This window comes from Symphalangus syndactylus, chromosome 5, assembly GCF_028878055.3.
Source record: "Symphalangus syndactylus isolate Jambi chromosome 5, NHGRI_mSymSyn1-v2.1_pri, whole genome shotgun sequence".
Classification (NCBI taxonomy): Eukaryota; Metazoa; Chordata; class Mammalia; order Primates; family Hylobatidae; genus Symphalangus; species Symphalangus syndactylus.
Window position 1 is genome coordinate 26,799,048 of NC_072427.2, and position 22,852 is coordinate 26,821,899.

The 22,852-nt window shown below is 52.9% G+C and overlaps 1 protein-coding gene and 1 long non-coding RNA gene across 16 annotated transcripts in view; one reads left to right on the forward strand and one right to left on the reverse strand.

The window, feature by feature from the left end:
* RASGRF1 (Ras protein specific guanine nucleotide releasing factor 1) overlaps positions 1 to 22,852 on the forward strand; it is a 123,110-nt gene that overhangs the window by 71,465 nt on the left and 28,793 nt on the right. For 3 of the 13 annotated variants that reach the window (XM_055277526.2, XM_055277525.2, XM_063638636.1), the window contains exons 13-24: positions 1,672 to 1,754; positions 3,146 to 3,268; positions 4,479 to 4,517; positions 5,663 to 5,920; positions 7,966 to 8,339; positions 10,428 to 10,553; positions 12,223 to 12,393; positions 13,307 to 13,413; positions 13,924 to 14,036; positions 16,320 to 16,380; positions 21,038 to 21,141; positions 22,580 to 22,664. In XM_055277526.2, coding sequence (XP_055133501.2) covers positions 1,672 to 1,754; positions 3,146 to 3,268; positions 4,479 to 4,517; positions 5,663 to 5,920; positions 7,966 to 8,339; positions 10,428 to 10,553; positions 12,223 to 12,393; positions 13,307 to 13,413; positions 13,924 to 14,036; positions 16,320 to 16,380; positions 21,038 to 21,141; positions 22,580 to 22,664 — 1,644 coding nt within the window. The remainder of the gene's footprint in view (positions 1 to 1,671; positions 1,755 to 3,145; positions 3,269 to 4,478; positions 4,518 to 5,662; positions 5,921 to 7,965; positions 8,340 to 10,427; positions 10,554 to 12,222; positions 12,394 to 13,306; positions 13,414 to 13,923; positions 14,037 to 16,319; positions 16,381 to 21,037; positions 21,142 to 22,579; positions 22,665 to 22,852) is intronic. The other 10 variants (XM_055277531.2, XM_055277530.2, XM_055277532.2 and 7 more) reach the window with 7 other exon arrangements.
* On the reverse strand, positions 5,430 to 7,412 carry LOC134736586 (uncharacterized). Of its 3 annotated transcripts, none has more exons than XR_010120663.1 (3): positions 7,231 to 7,412; positions 6,116 to 7,141; positions 5,430 to 6,008 (listed from the first exon to the last, which is right to left on the reverse strand). It is a non-coding gene; the product is annotated as an uncharacterized lncRNA (long non-coding RNA). The 3 variants fall into 3 exon arrangements; XR_010120665.1 differs by having other exon boundaries at positions 5,920 to 6,202; positions 7,072 to 7,141; XR_010120664.1 differs by having other exon boundaries at positions 5,920 to 6,208; positions 7,072 to 7,141.

Below are 22,852 nucleotides of genomic sequence, written 5' to 3' on the forward strand. Positions count from 1 at the left end.
GCAGCACCGGGGTTCAGGCCCCAGGACAGGCCCCTCCCTGAGCCCAGCAAGGGCCTGTGATGGGTCAGGGATGTGCCATCCCAGCAGCTGGGAGCCTTGGCCATCCTCTCTGTGGGGTGGCGTGGTAGGAGCGCAGCCAACAGCAGAAGGGGAGGGAGGTTGGTGGCCCCCCATGGTCTAGAGGGTTGCAGGAGGCCTGTGCCTGTAGGAACTGAAAGGGCAGGGCAGCACCTCCATGGGACCTAGGACGGCTTCCCTTGCTCGCTCCCCACCTTCTTGGTTTTGTGCCCCTTCCAGGCTCCCCTGACTGCTGCTCCCAGCCTTCCTTCTGGCCCACCTGCCCACCTCGCAGTCCCAGAGGAGTAAGGCGGGTGGGATGATGCATAGTACGTGCCTGTTCTGAGTCTTCCCACATGTCTTCAAAACACCCAGAAAGCCGTAGAGAAAACTGCAGACCCTGAGCTTGGCCCTTTCACATCCCCAGTGAGCTACAGCCACAAAGGCCCAGGGCTGCTTGCCTGGAGGGTGCCCACCAGGCCTCTGCCCTCCTGGCAGCTATTGTGGATGCCAGTGAATGGGTCTAGGTGGGAGTCCTCTGGCCCCTTCCCCAAGCCCTCCTGCCTCCATAACACTCTGAGCCCATGGCCAAGTCTTCTTTGTTTTGGAGTTGCTGGTAGAACCAAAGCTAGAGAGATTGTCAGATGGGTGGGAGAAGTGGGGCTGAGAAATGCAAATGACAGGAGCCTCCCTCTTTCGGGTCCTGGCCTTGCCTAGAAGTCTGGGCCTGAGAGCTCCACTACCCACTGTGCCAGCTGTCAACTGCTACTTCCCAATGACTTTGACACCCTCCTCCCTGCAACACACACATTCTCAAAACCAGAAAATTCTGTGATGTGCCACCAAGCCTTCCCTATTGCTATGCCAAGAAGAAACCCTCTTATGGCAGAAATGTGAAGACCCAGGGCAGGGGACAGTGCAGGGGAAAAGAGGCAGCCCCCCCAAGAGATGCAGCTTTTATTTTTGTTTGGGCGGGTACTTTCTATTCAAGGCAAAATTTGGATTTTGAATATTTTTGGAGGCCGAGTGAAATGTACAATCATCTGTGCCCCTCCCGCCAGTAGCCTTGCCTTCCCCAGGACCCCACACCCATGGATTCTTCATATGGAAAACCATCCACAGCATCCAAATGTTGGCACTGTGGTGGTCAGAGGACAGAGAGAACAGTTCAGCACCCTTGTGCAGGGGGTGCAGAGGTCCTGCTGGGCTGGCCTCCCAGGAGAGAGATCCCACATCACCATGGATCTGATCTTGTCCTTGACACCGGACCCCAGAGGTCCGCAACAGAATGGTCAGTGTCAGATGCATTCATTTTGCATCCCAATGGTTGTTTGTAATCAACCCAGTGAGGTAGAAGTCATTATCCCCACTTTGCATATAATGAAACTAAGACTTGAGGTCAAGTTCCCCAAGGTCATTCAACTGAGACTTGACTTCTGTCCAAAGTCTAAAGGATGCTCCACGCTGACCCTGCCTTTGCCAGGACAATGCCCTTGAAGTTTGAGGACCCTGTATGAGACTGAAGCATGTGAACTTTACAGTTGGCAGAGCTCCTGGTGGGCCTGGGTCCAGGAATGGAGAGCTCTGACCCTGGGGTCCTCTCTCTGATTCCAGTGTGTGGATAACATCCGATGCAATGGGCTCATGATGAATGCATTTGAAGAAAATTCCAAGGTCACTGTGCCACAGATGATCAAGTAAGTGCCCTTAACCCCATCTTGACCAGGCAGCATTCCAGAGACTGAGTAACACAAGGTGACAGACAGCCAGGACACTGGGATGAGCCAGCTATTGGGGTTCAGAGATGCTGGGCTTTGTCTTTGGGGGTGTTTTGGATGTTTTCTTGTTTGTTTGTTTTGAGTTGGGTGATTGCTATTTGGATGATTGCTTTGGCTTAGTTTTTTTTGTTTTTTTTTTAATTTTTTATTTCCATAGGTTTTGGGGAACAGGTGATATTTGGTTACATGACTAAGTTCTTTAGTGGTGATTTGCGAGATTTTGGTGCACCCATCTCCCCAGCAGTATACACTGAACCCAATTTGTAGTCTTTTTTTTTTTTTTTTTTTTTTTTGAGACCGAGTCTTGCTCTGTCACCCAGGCTGGAGTGCAGTGGCGCAATCTCGGCTCACTGCAACCTCTGCCTCTCAGGTTCAAGTAATTCTTCTGCCTCAGCCTCCCAAGTAGCTGGGACTACAGATGTGTGCCACCATGCCTGGCTAATGTATTGTATTTTTAGTAGAGACAGGGTTTCACCATGTTAGCCAGGATGGTCTCGATCTCCTGACCATCTCATGATCTGCCTACCTCAGCCTCCCAAAGTGCTGGGATTACAGGCGTGAGCCACCGCCCTCAGCCCCAATTTGTAGTCTTTTATCCCTCACCCCCTTCCTACCCTTTCCCCCTGAGTCCCTAAAGTCCATTGTGTCATTCTTACACCTTTGCATCCTCATATCTTATGTCCCACTTATGAGTGAGAACATACGATGTTTGGTTTTCCATTCCTAAGTTATTTCACTTAGAATAATAGTCTCCAGTCCTATCCAGGTTTCTGTGAATGCCATTAATTCATTCCTTTTTATGGCTAAGTAGTATTCCATCATATATATATGTATATATGTATATATATATACCACAGTTTCTTTATCCATTCATTGATTGATGGACATTTGGGTTGGTTCCACATTTTTGTGAACTGTGCTGCTATAAACATGTGTGAGCAAGGATCTTTTTTGAGTGATGACTTCTTTTACTCTGGGTAGATGCCCAGTAGTGGAGTTGCTGGATCAAATGGTAGTTCCACTTTTCCTTCTTTAAGGAATCTCCACACTGATTCCCATAGTCGTTGTACTAGTTTTCATTCCCACCAGCAGCGTAGAAGAGTTACCTTTTCACCACATCCATGCCAACATCTGTTTTTTTTTAATTTTTTGTTATGGTGCTTCGGCTTAGTTTTGTTACGGTTCATCTGTTTTGTATATGTGGATTATTTTTGTATGCGGCTGTTTAAAATATAACATTAAGAATGAAACTTTATGTACTCTGTTTTAATAACTATTTTTCTTTTCCTAATTAAAAAATGAATTCATAGAACGTTTCAAAAACCAGAAAAAACAAAACACAGGCTCCAGGACCACTGCGTTTGTTTGAACAATCCCCAGAGACAAGAGGGATTTAGCAGGTGTCCTACTAAACGCAGCTCTCCAAGCCCTGGGTAATGCAGCCTCCCTCACCTGCAACAGGCACGATTTTCTTGCAGTCACCTGCACGCCTAACCCCCTCACCACACCCTCCTTCCTGCCCCAACCCTGGAGCCCACTGGCTCTCTGGCCTCCATTCCCACCTCTGAATTCTGAGCCTGCCTTGCTCACCTGGTGCACGCTAGGACTCTGCTCCCACCTGGGCTATGTTGCTGTTGCCAGAACAATCATCTGGGTAACCCAGGCCTTTTGCTACTTCACATACATGCCCTGGGGAACTGCAGATGTAATGCGTTTAATGCAGAACATGATTTAATGTGTGAAATCCTTTGTTTCCACTGGCCACCAATCTGTAGTCAAGTCTGATGAAGTGAGCCCTTTATGAACCTACTGTGTGCCAGGAGCTAGCCGAGGCAGTTTCAGGTTCACCAGGTCTTTAAGCTTCTGCATGAGTTGATAAAGAATTATTCCCCTCCCGACTACATCACTGAACAGGTGGTGGGGTACAGCAGAAAGGTCTGGCCTTGAAGGCAACAGCCCTGGTCCCTAGCCCTAGCTTTGTGTGTGACTATGGACAAGTCACTTCACCTTTCTGAGCTTGGGTTTCTCACGTCGTAAATGGGGGACATGATAATACCTACCTACCTACTTCCTAGATCCATTTCAATAATCCAGCAAAACTCACAGCTGGAATTACCATTATATGTTTAGTGAGTGCTCACTCAGTTACCATTATATGTTTAGTGAGTGCTCACTCATGCTCTGGAAAGGGTGTGCATTGAGACAGCAAAAGGAGCAGATGAACCTTGGGAGGCCGAGGCGGGTGGATCACTTAAGGTCAGGAGTCCAAGACCAGCCTGACCAACATGGTGAAACCTCGTCTCTACTAAAAATACAAAAATTAGCCAGGCCTGGTGGCACGCGCCTGTAATCCCAGCTACTCAGAAGGCTGAGGCGACAGAATCACTTGAGCCTAGGAGGCAGAGGTTGCAGTGAGCCCAGACCTCACCACTGCACTCCAGCCTGGGTGACAGAGTGAAACTCTGTCTCAAAAAAAAAGAGAGAGAGTGGATGAAACAAAAATAAAATTAAAATCACCTATGAAAGAAAAAAATAACAAAATTTTGAACAATGATGGTGATAAAGTGAATGGAATGTCCAGATTAAACTGACAACTTCAAGGACCCATCTGCTCACCAATCTAAAGCCTGGTTTTCTTCACAGGAGGACCAGGGAGGGGACCAGGGAAGCAGAAATGAGCAGGTGGGGTCTCTGTCCTCGGGAAATTCGTCGTTTAGTGAGAGAGAGACACATAGAGAGATTATTAGAAAGCTTTGTAGTGCATGCTGTAAAATGGAATCTGTGTAATCCAGGCGAGGTCCAGAAGATGAGTGATAGATCTACCTGGCACAGTTGAGGATGGTTTCTTATGGAACAGGATATCAGAGCTGGCCTCAAAGGACCAGCTGGAGTTTGCTAGATGACTGAGGGGGAAGGGCATTCTGGGAAGAGGGAACAGCATGAACATAGGTTCAGAGGCAAAAAAGTTCATGGTGTCTGGGGAGAGTGCAGGGTCGAGGAGAGTGATGTGTCATGCAGGCAATGACCTTGATGCAGTTGTGGTCCCCAGGTACACTACCAGACAAACTATTCTAGAGGCTTTGGAACAGATTCATAGGCTAAGTTAAGATGCTTCATTACAGGGTCTAATGTATCAAAACCACATTTTGTTTTTCCACTATCAGCTGATGGACACCTGGGTAGTTTCCACTTTGGGGCTATTACAAATAATGCTGCTAAGAACATTCATGTACACATTTTTTTTTTTTTTTGAGGCAGAGTCTCGCTGTGTCACCCAGGCTGGAGGGCAGTGTCACAGTCTCGGCTCACTGCAACCTCCATCTCCCGGGTTCAAGCGATTCTTGTGCCTCAGCCTCCCTAGTAACTGTATTACAGGTATGGGCCACCACACCTAGCTAACTTTTGTATTTTTGGCAGAGACAGGGTTTCACCATGTTGCCCAGGCTGGTCTCGAACTCCTGACCTCAAGTGATCCTCCCACCTCAGCCTCCCAAAGTGCTGGGATTACAGGCGTGAGCCACTGCACCCCATCCACATACACATTTGTGTGAACAGAGTTCCTTACATCTTGTGAACTCAACAACAAATGTTTTTAAGTTTGTAATATTTCTCCAGTATTTCTAGGGGTTTTATAACGGAGAGTTTTTAGGATATTGGGAAAAAGAAGCTGTAGCCCTCCTTCAATGTCATCCTTCCCAAGCTTGTTCTCTTAATAAGACCATCCTGGGCTGTCAGTGTGTGGGGGAAGCAGTGATGAGCAGGCCTGGTGGGTGCCATTCAGATGCCTTTAGACCCACATCACCTCTGCATCCTTCCTCCCCTCTCAGGTCCGACGCCTCCTTGTATTGTGATGATGTTGACATTCGCTTCAGCAAAACCATGAACTCCTGCAAAGTGCTGCAGATCCGCTACGCCAGTGTGGAGCGGCTGCTGGAGAGGCTGACGGACCTGCGCTTCCTGAGCATCGACTTCCTCAACACCTTCCTGCACTCCTACCGCGTCTTCACCACCGCCATCGTGGTCCTGGACAAGCTCATTACCATCTACAAGAAGCCTATCAGTGCCATCCCTGCCAGGTGGCTGAGGTGCCCTTCTCCTCCCATGCCCGGAGATCTTCCAAGCCTTGGAGGAAAACTCAGCTTGCACGGGGTCGGGGGGTGACCTGCAAGGTCCCTGGAGGAGCAGCAGTAACACATGCTGGGGTGCTGCGGGACACACTGCCACCGCCCTCTCTCCCCGGGAACCAAGCCTCCCTCTGTAGAGAGGCAGGGACAGCTCACCTGCCTGGTGCTACTGCTCAGTCTCAGCTTCTTCCATCTGCACCTGCCGGGATCCTGGGGTGTGGAGGGTGCTCTCACCTCTTAGCCCTGCTCCTGGAAGCACAGGGTCCCACCGTCACCAAAGGACAGTGCTTCCTTTGGTGAAAAAAGAGAAAGGAAATGAGGAGGGGAAGGAGGACAGAAGGAGAGAGGGAGAGGGGGAAAGAAAAATAAAGGGAGAGAGGAAGGAAGGAAGGAGGGAGGGAGGGAAGGAAGGAAGGAAGGAAGGAAGGAAGGAAGGAAGGAAGGAAGGAAATAAATCTATCTTACCCCTGCTTTGCTTAGACCACCTCCTACTGTGAGAAACGATGGAGCCCTTTTTGGCCTACTTGGGGTGAGTCAACATAAGGAATGCAGGCCACCTTAGCCTTTGCTTCCTAAAAGGCATGGGGCAATGAAGGACTTGGCCAAGGCTGCCCAGCAGTAGGCCAAGTTCAGGGATTGGCTCAGGCCCCTGATGGGCCTCACTGCTCCAGGAGGGGCCCGTCCAGGAATGGTAGGTGATTATCTTTTCCGAGAGGCCACCTACCCAGATCCCAGTTGTGGACAGCCCATCCCAGCCCTCAGAGGCTCAGAGGCTCTCTGAGTGCCCTGCCCCAAAACACCCTAGGTGAGACATGAGGCCAGAGCCCCAGCTCTAGGGCTGCCTGGAGCAGAGCTCCTGAATCACACTGGCTCCCCAGGGCTCCCCAGGAGCCTCACCATTCCTCCCCCAGTCCACACCTCTGCTGCCAGAGCAACGCAACGACCCAGAATACACCCATTCCCTCTTCTGTTCCCTCCTCCTGCCCCCACCTTAGGCCTCACTGGGGCAGGGCACATCTTGCCTTTCTGCCCTGAACTTCTGAAACCTCAATGATCAGCTTCCCAGGCCTCTGAGAAAGCAGAAGAAAACATCCCATCCAGGATGGATTTACCCCTAAAAGTCACTGAGATCATTCCCAGGGGCCCAGCAGACAGTGTCCTTCCTTTCCCAGCAGCAGTGCCCTGCAGAACAAAGAGGCTGGTTCAGAGCCAGCTCTCAGCCCTATGGCCTTGGCTGAGTCCCTTAACCTCTCCGAGCCTCAGTTTCCTACCTGTGACATTCCTACAGTTATCCTGTAGGGATAAGAGTGCCTACGTCCTGGGGCAACAGTGAGGGTTAAGAGATAAATCCTGTCCTGTGTGCGACGTGGAGCAGACAGCCTCGATGAGACAAGCTACGGTTTGCAATGTTCTGGATGTATAACCTGTTTCCAGCCTGGCCTGAGGTGGAGCCCTGTCATGAGGATAGTAGGGGCCACTTTCAGCTTCCCATCCCCCTAAGTTTGCATATAGGGCCGCTCAAGCCCCAAGGCAGGTGGAAAGGACCCTGGGTTTAGAGTAGGAGGCATCAGATGAGTCATTTCCTGTCTCTGAGCCTCAGCTTCCTCATTCCACAAAACATGTCTGAGGACCTCTCTAAGGATGAGGCCAGAGAGTGTAGGCGGGAGCAGGCCCTGTGTGGGATGGAGGGGGGTTTTGCACAGCCCACAGGTCAGGGGACCCTTAGCACTTCAGGTCAGATGCTGCAGCTGCTGCCCTGAGGGGGTGGGGGGCGGAGCATAGAAGCCCCAAATCCTCTGCCCAACCATCCAGAGCAGGACCTTGGCCCCAAGCCATTTAATCACATTGTCCCTGCTCAGAGGATCAGCTCAGGTTTGGGTTTCAGGGATCATAAGAATGACGGAGTCGTTGCTGCCACTCCGAGCCCCACCCAGAGATGGTCCCCAGGCCTAGGCGGGCAGGCAGGCCTACGCTAACTCTCATTTTCACCCCCGCCCTCCCCACAGGTCGCTGGAGCTCCTGTTTGCCAGTGGCCAGAACAATAAGCTTCTGTATGGTGAACCCCCCAAGTCCCCGCGCGCCACCCGCAAGTTCTCCTCACCGCCACCTCTGTCCATCACCAAGACATCGTCGCCGAGCCGCCGGCGGAAGCTCTCCCTGAACATCCCCATCATCACCGGCGGCAAGGCCCTGGACCTGGCCGCCCTCAGCTGCAACTCCAATGGCTACACCAGCATGTACTCGGCCATGTCGCCCTTCAGCAAGGCCACGCTGGACACCAGCAAGCTCTATGTGTCCAGCAGCTTCACCAACAAGATTCCAGATGAGGGCGATACGACCCCTGAGAAGCCCGAAGACCCTTCAGTGCTCAGCAAGCAGAGTGAGTGGCCATGCCGTCGGAGCTGCCCCCCCAGCCTCCCAGCCCCACTGAGGCTCAGCCTGGCCCAGCAAGGCCTCAGGGCTGCTCTTCCTGCTCCCATGGGGAAGGAAGGGAGAGGCTTGGGGGTCCCACCAGGCAGACTGTGGAGGCAGCACAGAGTGGGCGGTGCAGAGAGGTAGCCATATGTGGGAGCCCAGGCTGCAGGGGGAGGCAGGCAGAAATTCCCAGGGTATCACCACACTTTAGAAGGGCATCAGTTCCCATCATGAGCAATTTAGGCATCCCTCTGCCCTGACCACAGCATCCTACGGCATCCCTGTGTTTGTCCATGTCTGCAGAGGACGGGGCCTGGGCCAGGCCCATTCAGGGCCCGGGAGAGAAGAGGTCGTCAGCAGCTCCTGTCCCCTGGGATTCAGTCTGGCTGAGGACCCAGACCAGACACTGAAATGTGGACACCTGATACGAATGGCATGTGTCAGGGGGATGCTCAAGGGGCACAGAGGCTGGAGTGGGAACACCATTAGGGGCGTCATAGAAGGCTTCCTGGAAGAACTGTTTGATCTCAATTTTTACCAAGAGGAAAGGAGAACATTCTAGACCATGGGAACAGGATGGGAATGACTGAGGAGCAGGAAAAGGCCTTGTGTGTTTCGGGGACAGCTGGACGCCAGGCAGACCTGGAATGCTGAGTGTGAGACAGAGGCTGGAGATGATTCCAGGACAGGCTGGAGCCTCCCTACTCTCAGGGTTTCTCCTGACCGTTCTAAAAGTATCAGGTCTGGTTCTGATTTAGATCCGATCACGCCACATCTTGGGTGCCAAGAGCGTGGTCTTGGTTAGCACAGGAGAGCATGTGCACACACGCACGCACCCACGTGCAACCCGGGGCTGGTCAGACGCCCCAGGCTTTGAGGAGGAGGCCTTTGAAGAGGGAAGGATTTCTCTCCTCTGAGCTGGCAAGAGGGAAGGCAGAGGGCACCCCCAGCAGAGGGCACTCCCAGCAGAGGGCACCCCCAGCAGAGGGCACTCCCAGCAGAGGGCACCCCCAGGAGAGGGCACTCCCAGCAGAGGGCACAGCTGGGGCGAGATAAAGCCTCCACCAGGCTCCATACCAAGTAACACTCACCCTGGCACATGCAGTTAATGGGTGATGCACGCAGCTGAAAGTCAGTCACCAAGGAAATGGCCTACCAGAAATTTCATAATTCCACATTCTGAAATGTAACGGAAGGCAGTCCTGAGAAGTCATCCGGTACCAGGCTTCTCGACTGGTGATCCAGGAGCCCGTGAACCTAATTGTGTGCCAAACTGTGTGTGTGTGTATATATGTGTGTATGGGTATTTGTGTATGTATAAATGTGTGCATGTGCATGTGGACATTCTTGTCTAAAGAGAAGACCTGTGGCTTTTTTTTGCGTTCTCAAGGTCAGATGCAACTACATCCACTTTCTACGTGTGTAAACTGAGGCCTAGAGCAGTTAAGAGTTTCTGACCAAGACCTCACTGTGCCAGACCTAGGCTTTTAATATAATTCATCAGCTTCCCCAGGGTGTGTGGACCAGGAGATTAGGAAGCCTCTATAATTAATTGTCCAAGACAGGATATTTTAAGAGTGACAAGGGGCATGGGGCAATAGGTTAAAAGCAGAGGAAAACTGGAGCAGGTGGTCACCTTAACTAATAAGCCTCACCAAAAAAAAAAGAGAGAGAGATCGTGCGACTCAAAGTGTGGTCCGTGGACCAGCCACATGTCCATCACCTGGAACTTGTTAGAAATGCAGACTCTCAGCCCCACCTGAGACCCCTGAATCAGAATTTGCATTCTGACAAGATCCCCGGGTGTGTCTGGTAAGGTTTGAGAGGGCCTGGTAGAGCAAAAGCCACCTTGGAGATTGACAGTGCTCATTAGCAAGAGAAAGGTTCTGATAAGTCCTGTGGGAAACAAAGCTGTTAAACTGTCTTCAGCGGCTGTATCCCAAGCTTACTCTGTTTTGCCTCAGTAAATTATGGACATAAATTTTAAAATCAAATATTTAAATTTTAAAATTAAAATTGAGAAAAGTAAAATTATTTCTTTCTTTTCTCCCAGGCTCAGAAGTCTCCGTGAGAGAAGAGTCAGATACTGATCAAAACCAGAGTGATGATGGTGATACTGAAACATCACCAACTAAATCTCCAACAACACCCAAATCAGTCAAAAGCAAAAATTCTTCAGGTACAATGCACCAATTCAAAACCACAAGTAGATTTCCAGTTTGGGAGAGGGCAGCAGGTCAAGTCGAGTGAAGGCAAGTGGGCGTCATCCCTTCTGCTTCATGAATGACTCCTAAGAGCAGTAACTTTTCTGATTATTTCATAACCCACCCCACCCCCCGCCCCGGCCCCGGAGGAAGGGGCTGTGGGCACTGGAACATTGGCTGGGTAGATCTTGCTCTTCAACTCAACCAAGTCACTCTCCCAACTTCAAACAAGACTGCCTTGAGCCCACCCAGCACAAGTGGGCAGGGAGGCTCAGCATCTAGGGCTCATTCATGGAAGATCCTGATTCAGAAGGTGCTTCCTGAACTGCGTGTCAGGCTCTGCGCAGACCCCTTTCATCATCTTGACAACCTTGCAGAAAGGCCAGGTTTTTCAAATAAGGGGAAAGACTCCAAGAGGTGGTGACATTGCTCACCTGCAGTCTCAGACTCCTGATCCTGAAGGGTCCTTGAGAAGCAGTCTTGGTCTCCGGTTTTCATAAAGCCCTTTCCCCTGTACAAAGGGGCTATGAGATACCCAATGGTGAGAGAGAGCTCCCAGGGGACCCACCTCCCGGGCAGCCCCCTCCTCACACAGCCTTCTCCAATGCCCCTGCTCTCACATGCAAAGGGCCGCCTGCAGCCTGAACTCGCCACTATCCAGACCTTCAAAAGAAACCCAATAGGTAACAGGGTCACCGAGCTTTAGAGAGAAACTGCCTGGACGCACTGCAGCCCTGCCACAGCTGCTCAGACACGCAGAAACAGAGCTCATGGAGAGCCACATTTTAGAAATAAGCTTTGAGTCCTTAAAATAAATCACCTGTGCCTCACGGCATAAATACTGCTATTTTGTCTTAAGTAGTCCAGATTGCTTTCCAGAGACAAGATGAAACCAAAGGTTTCAAAAGTAGGTTTCTCCTATCATTACTACTAAAAATTATTATTTTTTATTATTATTATTACTAGTAGCAATGATATTCCATGGCATTTATATAGCTTTTCACCTAATACAAAGTACTTTCATCTATGTTATTGCCTTTAATCTTTATATCCACCTTTTGAAGCTTTATCCCTATTATTCAAAGGAGATTACTGAAACCCAGAGGGGTTAAATGACTTACCCAAGGTCACATACCTAGTAGGGGGTAGGGGAGAATTTCAACTCAGGTGGGCTGGACTCCAAGAGACATCCTCTGTCCATCCCACTGTGCCCACGAGCCCATCAGTATGAATTGTTATGGATGTCAGACATTGGACAGGTTATGTGTTAATCCCAAGTAGACTGAGAGGGTAAGAAAACTCATGATGCTGCCCTCAGGCAGGCCCATGCCCTGCTGGACCTGAGAGGTGAAGGGGTTGAGAGCTGCAGAAAGATGGAAGGGGTGACTGGAGACCTTTTTCAGAAGCAGGAGGGTGCTCCCCAACCTGGGACAGCCCTGAGGGTGTTGTGGTGTGACTCTCCCCAGAGCTTCTAACACAGAGAGAGACACACACACATACCAGCACCACCCGACATGCCCTGGGACCCTGAAGACACAGCCTGCTGGCTCTTGAGGCTGGTCTATCCTCGGGACCCCTGATTTTCTAACAGCCTGAGGAGTTGGGACTGGGGACAGCTGAGGGTTGGTTCCCTCCTCTCTGCAGAGTTCCCGCTCTTTTCCTATAACAATGGAGTCGTCATGACCTCCTGTCGCGAGCTGGACAATAACCGCAGTGCCTTGTCGGCCGCCTCCGCCTTTGCCATAGCAACTGCGGGGGCCAATGAGGGCACCCCAAACAAGGAGAAGTACCGGAGGATGTCCTTAGCCAGTGCAGGTATGTGGGGTGGTCTCCACTCACAGGGTCTTCCCCATGGTCAGCCCCAGTGGCAGGTGATAGCAGGCATGGTCCCGGGGACTTGCTCTGCTGTGGGTGTTTAGGGTGTGCTAATGATGGCACAGGTGGGTCCTGTTAAAGCACCCACCCTCAGGGAGCTCCCTGCTTCCATTGATTACACTCGCTCACTGGACACGAAGCTTCCTGAATCATTATTTTGGCTTGGGCACCGCCTTCCACTTATGGAGGTGCTGGGTCACAACCCCCACCTCTCTGTACTGGTTGGGGCTCTGCACGCACCCAGGGCCTGAACCCCACACCTAGAGCCAGGGCCACTGCACATCTAGGGCACAGCCTGCCCTGCACCCTCCTCTTCCAGCTCCCAACTGAATGCCATCCATCCCACCCCAAAACTTCCATCCTGCAGGCCTTTGCTAGAGCTGACCCTCCTGCCTGGAGGCCCCTTCCTTCCCACCCATCGCCCTTTGCTACTTGGCCAACTTCTACTCGACATAAAGCCCGTTGCCCGTGGGAACCTCTGTCCCGCCATGCTCCCACCTCCTACTTCTGCAGCCTTGATCCTGCAGCAGAGACTGGAATAAGGGCCCCCTTGAGCTCTGGTCCCTGGGGAGGGCCTGTGTGGCTCTGTCTTGGGAGGCTACCTGAACCTTCCAGCAGCTCTTGAAAGATGGAGAGGTCTGGAAGAGGCTGGGCATGCATGGACCGTGTCGACTGAGGAGCCATGACATCTGTGCTCTTGGTCAGACACTAGTTGTTAAATGTGTTATTATCCCCCTGCCCATGACCCCCTCGCCCCAGCTCAGCCAGATCCGAGAGGCAAATCCAGACTAGTGTCAAGCTCTGTTTCTTGTCCTCACCTGTCCTCTCTCCCCTCCTCCACGCATGCTGCCAGGCTTTCCCCCAGACCAGAGGAATGGAGACAAGGAGTTTGTGATCCGCAGAGCAGCCACCAATCGTGTCTTGAACGTGCTCCGCCACTGGGTGTCCAAGCACTCTCAGGTGGGTGGGAGCCCTCCCTGGGCAAGCTGCTGGGGACCACCAGGCAATGGCCCCAGGAACCAGCTGCCTTCCAAAAGCAGCTGTGGGCAGAGTGAGCTGATGGCTGGCAGTGGGGCAGCAGGAGGGAAGGAGCTCAAATGTGCCACCCTGATGTTCCCAGAGGACTGCTCAGATTCCCTAGGAGGGAACCAAGGACATGGAAGGGACAATGGGCCTCTGTCGATCCACCCTGCCTGTAGCAGGGGTACAGGTAGGTTTGTGCCTCCCTGGCCCAAGGGTGCGGCCAGCTGAAAGATGGGCTTTGGTCTGGCCCCAGTTCCTTTATCTAAGATTCTCTAGGCCTGGAGAGCCTCTCATGCCCTGCCAGGAAGCCAGCAGAAAGGAAATGAGGCAGGTCAGCCTGCCCTGGGCAGAATAGAAACTGGAGCTCCTTCCTCTGGCCTGGGCCCAGACCACTGCAGAACGGCTCAAAAACAGTAACCAGAGCCACCCATCACACCTTCCCGGCAGGACTTTGAGACCAACGATGAGCTCAAATGCAAGGTGATCGGCTTCCTGGAAGAAGTCATGCATGACCCGGAGCTCCTGACCCAGGAGCGGAAGGCTGCAGCCAACATCATCAGGTAAAGGCAGTACCTGGTTCCTGGCTCAGGACTGCCTGCTGGGACAGGAGCTCTGCCTTCTGCCTCCATGTGGGCTGGTCAGAGGCCAGGGAGGTGAAGAGCACCCTTGTCAAGGACAGCCCTAAGGAGGAGTGCTGGGCTAGAGGGGAGCTCTTGGGGGCAGCCTCAGGGCTGGGTAGTCCATTTGTCCTTCTTTCCTCTCTCCCCACCCTACGCCAGACCTTGATCTCTTTGAAGCAAGAACCCAGCACACTTCTCCATGTATGTCCACAGCTGCTAACCCCTGTCTAGCCTGTGCCATCCAATATGGTAGGCACTAGCTACACAAGGCTATTTAAATCTTTTTTTTGTTTGTTTGTTTTTGAGATGAAGTCTCGCTCTTGTCACGCAGGCTGGAGTGCAGTGGCGTGATCTTGGCTCACTGCAACCTCCACCTCCCGGGTTCAAGCGATTCTCCTGCCTCAGCCTCCCCAGTAGCTGGGGCACCTGCCACCATGCCCAGCTAATTTTTTTTTTTGTATTTTTAGTAGAGACGGGGTTTCACCATGTTGGCCAGGCTGGTCTCGATCTCCTGACCTCAGGCGATCTGCCCGCCTTGACCTCCCAAAGTGCTGGGATTACAGGCATGAGCCACCGTGCCCGGCCTTGGCTATTTAAATCTTAATGAAAATTAAGTAAAATTTAAAGTTCAGTTCCTCGGTGACATGAGCCCAGCAGCCTCAGCTTCACCCCTGACATGTGGCTAGCAGCCCCTGCATTGGACAGTACAGGGTGTAGGACGCTGCCAGTGCTGGCAAAACCTGATCTGTAGGTGCTCAGGGAGTGTCTGTTGAATTGAATTCAGTTAAGTTGTTTATCCCCAAACCCGTGCTTGTCCTCTCCTGGCGGAGGTCAGGGTCAGGCAGCCCCATGTCTGAGCTGCTCAGCCAGTGACTCATGTGACCTGGGCAAGTCCCCTCTCTGAGCCTCATCCATAAAATGGGTGAACAATACCCGCTTCAAGGCTGGGGTGAGATCACGGGTGTCACTTTTAGAGGCTGTTCAGTGGGTGGCGGGCACCTACTGACTCAGCCTGTCTGCTCCCAGCCCAGCCCAGGTGTGAGGGCTTGGACCCTGGCCTTTCCTCTTCACCTCTTGACTGGCCCCAGCCTCCCCAGACTTTCCCCCAAGTCCTGCCTGTGACCAGAGTGCCCAGCCTTCCTCCCCAGCCAGGCCATGGAGGCCTCATGCTGGGGCCCATTCTTCCCTCAGGCTCACAGTCCTAAAATCTTTCAGGCCTCGCCATCTTCAGTACAGAGGCCAGAGTGTGTGCACACATACACACACACACCCATGTACACACACACATACGGCCACCACTCACAGTCCTCCCAGGAGGCGTTAGGAGTGTGTGGAGCCCCACACCAAGCATATTGATCAAAGCCACCCTCGGAGGGGAGCCTGTTCCCTGGGTGCGATGAAAGAGCAGGCTCTGGAGTTGGCAGCCCTGGTTTGGAGTGTGGGCCCACCATGCTGCAGCTGCAGGACCCCAGGTGAGGCAGTTCCCTGAGGGGCTGTTTCCTCAGCTGTAAGATATACACGACAATGCCTTCTGCCAGGCTGATCCAGAGACCCACTCCCCGCAAACCCCGGCAGGCCTGCAGAGCCCTAACTGTCCCCACGCAGCCCAGGCCTGGCTCTCCAGTGTCCGCAGCCTCCATTGGCACTCACCAGCTGTGGCTCTGAGCCCATCACTGTGAGCGTGAGATACTTTGGCCTGACTTTGAGGCTCCGCCCTCATTCCCCACCGTGGGTACCACTCTCCTCTGCTCTCCCAACTCCATCCTCACAGTTCCTGCTCTGGGCCTGTGGCTGCCATGCTGCTGCCTCCCCGCTCCTGTGCTTCCTTCGTCTCATGCATCCTGTCATCCATGTCATCCATCCATCACAGGAGTGCCTGCTGAATGTCCAGTCCTGTGCTGGCACCAGAGCTATGGGGCTGAATCAGACACCGTCCCTCCCTCGAGGGCTCCCTGCCTGAGGTGGCAGAAAGGCCATTCCCACCCAGCCAGATGCAGGAAGCCCAGGGGCTGAGAGGGCCCCAGAAGGGGACCTCCCACAGCCAGGAGCGTCAGGACCATCAGGAAGAAGAGAGTGAAGGAGGAAGGGGAAAGGGTGCTCCTGGCGATGGGGATGACAAGGACAGAGGGGCATAAGAGCAGAGGCCATGTGGGGCTGTCCGAGCTGGGGAGGGGCTGCTGAGAAGTGAAGTGGGGCTCACCGTGCCTTCTTTCTCCTGCCTAGGACTCTGACCCAGGAGGACCCAGGTGACAACCAGATCACACTGGAGGAGATCACGCAGATGGTGAGCTGGGCCCGCCCTCTTGCTTTCCAAGCTTTTCCTCCTCGTCCTCCTGCCCAGGACCCCTGACTCAGCACAGGCATCACCCGTATTCATTTTCTGTGGCTGTTGTGAAAAAATACCACAAACTGGGTGGCTTAAAACAACAGGAATGGGCTGAGCGCAGTGGCTCACGCCTGTAATCCCTCGCACTTTGGGAGGCCGAGGTGGGCAGATCACCTGAGGTCAGGAGGTGGAGACCAGCCTGGCCAACATGGTAAAACCCCATTTCTACTAAAAATACAAAAATTAGCCAGGTGTGATGGCAGGCGCCTGTAACCCCAGCTTTTCAGGAGACGGAGGTGGGAGAATCACTTAAACCCGGGAGGCGGAGGTTGCAGTGAGCCAAGATCGTCCACTGCACACTCCAGCCTAGGTAACAGAGTGAGACTCCGTCTCAAAAAAAAAAAAAGAAAAGAAAAAAGAAAGGTATTCTCTCATAGTTCTGGAGTCTGAAATTAAGATGTGAGAGGGCGGCCAGGCGCGATGGCTCACAACTGTAACCCTAGCACTTTGGGAGACTGAGGTGGGTAGATCACTTAAGGTCAGGAGTTCAAGATCAGCCTGGGCAACATGGTGAAACCCCGTCTCTACCAAAAATACAAAAAATTACCCAGGCATGGTGGCGCATGCCTGTGATCCCAGCTACTTGGGAGGTTGAAGTGGGAGGACTGCTTGAGCGTAGGAGGCAGAGGTTGCAGTGAACTGAGATCGAGCCACTGCCCTCCAGCCTGGGTGACGGAGTGAGACCCCCATCTCAAAAAAAAAAGAAAAAAAAAAGATGTTGGAAGGGTCGTGCTCCCTCCGAAGGCTCAAGGGGAGGCCCTAGTGGTGGTGTAAGAGCTGGTGTTCACACCCAGGTGTGGCTGACTCCAGAGCGACAACTCTCCCTCATTCCATCTACCACACTGCCTCATCCCCAGAAGTCGAGGTGCAGCTCACCACCTGCCCAGAAATGATGGGACCCCAGAGAGAGAGCTGTGCTCACCATGAACAAATCCAAGCTCATAGTGGCATTCCACACAGAGTAAGGGAAGGATGGTCTTGTGCACTTCCAGGGTCCAGCTACAGCCCACTTTTTTCCAAGTCAGTGATATGCACCCCAGAATGCCATCACAAGCCACCCCAGAGCCCTTGGCCCCTGCATCACAGCAGCCAGGGGTGCTCAAGACAGACTCACCCTGACCACACCACCCCCACCAGAGGCAGAGATTGTGCAATGCTGGCTCAGCCCCTTGCTGGTTGAGTGACCTTCAGTCTGTTGGAAGTAGCCAGCGTGAGGACTTGGGACTCTGGGTTCTGGGCCCCTGCTGCCCCCACCCCTCCCATGTTCCCCTCCTGGTTCCTGGAAATGGTGAGGGCACCTCTGAAGCTGTAAGCACTCTGCCCACACTCTGCCCCCAGAGCAGCGCTGCAGGGCTGGGCCCCCAGGAACCCACACGTGCTCTTCAGGCAGGGAGGTTGACGGTGCCCAGACCCTACTTCCTCCAGACTGACCCTTTGGGGCCAGAATGCTGGGTAAACCCCGAGACAGAAGTGCTCCTCTCGGCAGCTGAAGGGAAGCCGACTGCACCCCGCTCCTGTTTCCCAACAGGGGCTGACCCGGAATATTTACCCCTCAACGGCATGAGAGCCCCTTGTTCCTTTGTGAACAGTCTGAGCTTCTTCCAGAACAAACAGCTGCTGAGCTGCCCTCTCTTGTCCCCAGAGCCTGTGTGGGGCAGATCCGGGTTGAGAGGGCCCCACTAGAGACAGTAAGGATTTTCAAAAGCCTATAAAAGGTGGAGGAAGTTGTCAGTTTTGATCTCTGCTTCCAGGGTCATCCTCTTTCCCAGGCCACCCCAGAAGGGAGCGGAAGGAGCCAATCACCCCACCTTGGCCAGAACGCCTCTTCTGGCCTCCGGTACTGGTGCAGGCCTCTGGGCCCCACAGCGCCTGGGCCTCTGGGCCATAAGCCACCCAGCCCCTTGAGCTCACCCTTGGCCCTGACAGTTCAGCCCAACCCCAGGGCACCAGGCAGGACCCTCAGATGGGAAGGTGGCTGGGCTGCCCGCCTGTATTTATTCACTCATCTGCTTCAGAGGCTGAGGGTCCTCTCCCTATGAGCACACAGGGGATCCTCTGCCTGTGTTCTCTCACTACAACCCAGCATCCCAGTGGCCCTGCCACTCTCCTCTCCACGTCCCCAAAGGCTTCATATCCCCCAACACCCATGCTCCTGCACCTGGGTTTCTGTACACACCCCTCCCTGCCCAGCACAGGTCTGCCAGGAAAAACTCACTGACAGCCACCACATACACACACACATCCACACACACACACACCACACACCACACACACATACACCACACACACCACACACCACACACCACACACACATACACTACACACACCACACACCACACACACATACACTACACACACCACACACCACACACACATACACCACACACCACACACACATACACTACACACACCACACACACATACACTACACACACCCAGCAAACATACATACCACACACACACCACACACCACACACACCACACACACATACACACACTTCACAAACACAGCACTCACACACCACATACATACACACACACCACACATACACCACACCACACACACACCACAGATACCACACCACATACCCCACACACACATACACACACCACATACACACACATCACCCACACAGGTGCACACCACACACACACATCACACACACAAACACCACAGATACCACACACATACCATGCACACACACACCGCATACACCACATACATCACCCACAGGCACATACCACACACACACACACACACCACACCACATACCACACCACACCACACACACTCCACGCACACAACACTCACATACCACATACACACACACCACACCACACATACACATACACATACACACACACCACACACACACCACATACACACCAAATTACACCACACACACCACGTACACACACATCACCAATACAGGTGTACACCACACGCACATACACACCACAGATACCACACACGCACACACCACACACACCACACCACACACACCACATACACACACACGCATCACCCACACAGGCACACGCACACACACCACATACACACACCACACCACACGTACCACATACACACATCACCCACAGGCACACCACACACACATTCACACACACACACACACCCCCCACATACACATGCACATACCCCACACCACAAACACCCCATATACAACACCCACACACCACCCACATGGCACACACAGAGGCTGTTTTTCTCCACGGTCCTCGCTCCATTCACATGACTTGGAACCACTTAGGCTGAGCTCCCTGAGGTCAGGAACCGTGTTTCCTGCCTTTCTATCTCAGCGTGTAGCGAGGGCCTTCGTGCAGACCTCAGTGTGCATCTGAGGAGGAAATGGGAGGAAGGGAGACACTCAGTCTAGGAGGGATGGCCCCACTTCCCTTGGGACCCGGCAGATGGGCTGCTTGCAGGTGCCCAGCCCAGCCGGGACTTCTGGACAGGGTAAAGTGAGCATGAAAAAGCGAAGGCATGAGGCACACGAGACAGTCATCTCTCGGAGCACCTGCTGCCCGAGGGGTTGGCCGCTCTCCTCCTGTGTGGCCCAGTTGGTCCTGAGGTGGTGATGGGGGAGGATTCTTGTTCCTAACAGGCTCCTCCCAAGACCAACACAGTTGTCCCTTTACCCACCGCCTTCCACTCAGATCCAGCAGACCTTCCATAAGGCCTTTGTGTCTAATACACTGGCCTCCCCATGTCCGCCTCTCATCCATTTCCTGCCGTGGCCACTACTGTCCCCTGGGTAACATTTCCCTGAAGATTTTCTCTGGTCAAAGGGCCCAAGTAGTGGAATCCCTTAATGATGGTGTCCGAGGGTGGCCCCTGGGGGCCAGGGACATGGACTAAGGCCCAGGACTAAGGCGGGACAGCTGTCTTCTGAGCACAGGGCCATCCCAGGAGCTAATCATGCCTGGGAGTCCACACCTGCTAGTCTCAAAAGGAAATTGTATAGAGCCAGTTGTGGGCTCAGGCGGACCCTGAAGGAAGTGGCCAGGCACAGCCTGAAGTCAGACGACCTGGGCTTCAGTCCTCGTCAGCCCACTTCCAGCTTAGCAACTTGGGCCAGTGGCTCACCTCTGGAAGCCTCTGTTGTCTCATGCATGTGCTGGGAGCTCCCTGGCAGGGTGGGTGAGGGCGGTCCGAGCACTGGGCTGCACACACCAGCACAACAGGGCGGGGCCCATCTCCCTCCGTCCCCTTCCCTCCACCTCCCCTCATCATACTCCATCCACCCTCTCATCAGATTCGAGGCGGCGTCATACCCCATCCACCCACCCACCAGATTCAAGGCGGCATCATACCCCATCCAACCGCCCACCAGATTCGAGGCAGAGTCATACCCCATCCACTCACCCACCAGATTCAAGGCCCCATCCACCCACCCACCAGATTCGAGGTGGTGTCATACCCCATCACCTGCCCACCCAATTCAAAGGGGAGATACCAGCAGAGAGGCAACTGAGAATCCAGGAGGTGTCCATCGTGGGCCTAACTCAAAACGTTGCTCCCCTAACTCAAAACCAGGCTGAAGGCGTGAAGGCTGAGCCCTTTGAAAACCACTCGGCCCTGGAGATCGCGGAGCAGCTGACCCTGCTAGACCACCTCGTCTTCAAGAAGATTCCTTATGAGTAAGTGTTGCAGGCACCACCCGCCTCCCCCTGCTTCCTCAGGCACTGTCTTGGACAGCACCCCGGAAGCACATGCAGTGAATTTCCAGAGCTGCGCGGACCCTCCACAGCTTGAAACAGTAGTGTCTAGGTAGGCAGAATGAGGGAGAGAAGCCGGTTCCCATTCCTGCCCACCAAGTTCTCTCCTTACCTGTCAGCTGCACACACACACTTTTCTGGAATCATCTGTAACTCAGAGCTCCTGGAAAGAGAGTATCTAGAAAAGAGCATGTGTTCATGTGTGTGTGCACATGTACCTGTGAGAAACTGTGCACACAGGCAAGAGCATGGGCACGTGTGTGGGTCCAGTGACCTCCAGGAGCTGATTTAGGGGACAGGTGTGAACTTTGAAGAAGCCCCAAGGCCTGCTGTTACCTGCTCTGGCCTAAGTCATCCCTGGTGTTCATTGCAATTATTCTACTTATATAATTTTGTATCCCTCTTCCTTCATCTGATGCTATTGCCAACATGGCATTTGTAAACACTATTTTTAATAAGTACACAGCATTCTCTAACAGTGTGTTACTAAGCCATGAGAGCGTTTTCAGCCTTCACTTTTATATTTATCGCTGCAGTAAACATCCTTGTAACAAATATGTCTGAATTCCTAACAATGGTCCCAGAATGGTTTCCCAGAATTGGGCTTGCCGGATTTGAATCATTGTGGGACTTTTGTCCTCAGCCCCACCTGGCACTCTCGCAGCCCTCCCCAGCATGGGTGCTGCCTCGTGTAAATAGAGAAGGTCGACACTTTGGAAACCTGTCACATCTCCTGGACGTAGAAACAGATGGTGTTCCTGATATGTCACTCTAGGAGGAGAAGCGGGATGTGTTTTCAAACACAAATCACCTCCCCTGGCCCTTTCTGCTCACAGGACTCTGCCGAGGTCCCCTCTCCCTGTCACTTTATGATGTCAGGAGCCTGAGGCTTGGCTTGCAGGCTTTTTAAGGCTTTTATCTCCTCCGTTTTAGGGCCTTCTATTCCCTCATCCTACAGACCAGCTGCTGCAGTGACTAAAATGTGAATTCTCCCTGTCAGAAAACAAGATTCATAACAAATTATTTCCACCATACCTCACAATAAGGTGTGTGCCTTCCCACACCTTATTTCAGCCTTCCAGTAACCCTGTGAGGAAAGGGTCGTCTTTATTCCCATTTTACAGATGAGGAAACTGAAGCCCTGTGCTATAAAGGGTTTGTCTGAGGCCACACAGCTGCGACAAGGCAGAGCTGGACTTGAGCCCAGGGTTCCTTCCTTCCAGGGCTCTGCAGAAAGTTGTTCCCCCAGAAATGACAGCCTCAAAAAGCCAAATAATAAAAAAAATAAAAAGCATGGAGCAATGAAATCAGCAAGGCAAACCTCACCCCCTCCACCTGGGTCTCCCCTTACTTCCTACAGGGAGTTCTTCGGACAAGGATGGATGAAACTGGAAAAGAATGAAAGGACCCCTTATATCATGAAAACCACTAAGCACTTCAATGACGTGAGTATGGATGGGAGCGCCTCGCTCGCTGGGGTTTTTCTCTGGCAAGACGCTCAAGAGGCTGGGTAGAGAACGGGCTATACACCTGGCTGGAACCAGACTCCTGGGTCCTCTCCAGTCCTGCCACCCCTTGCTATGTGGCCTTGGGCTGGTTGCCTCACCTCGGTCTCAGTCTCTTCTCCTATTAA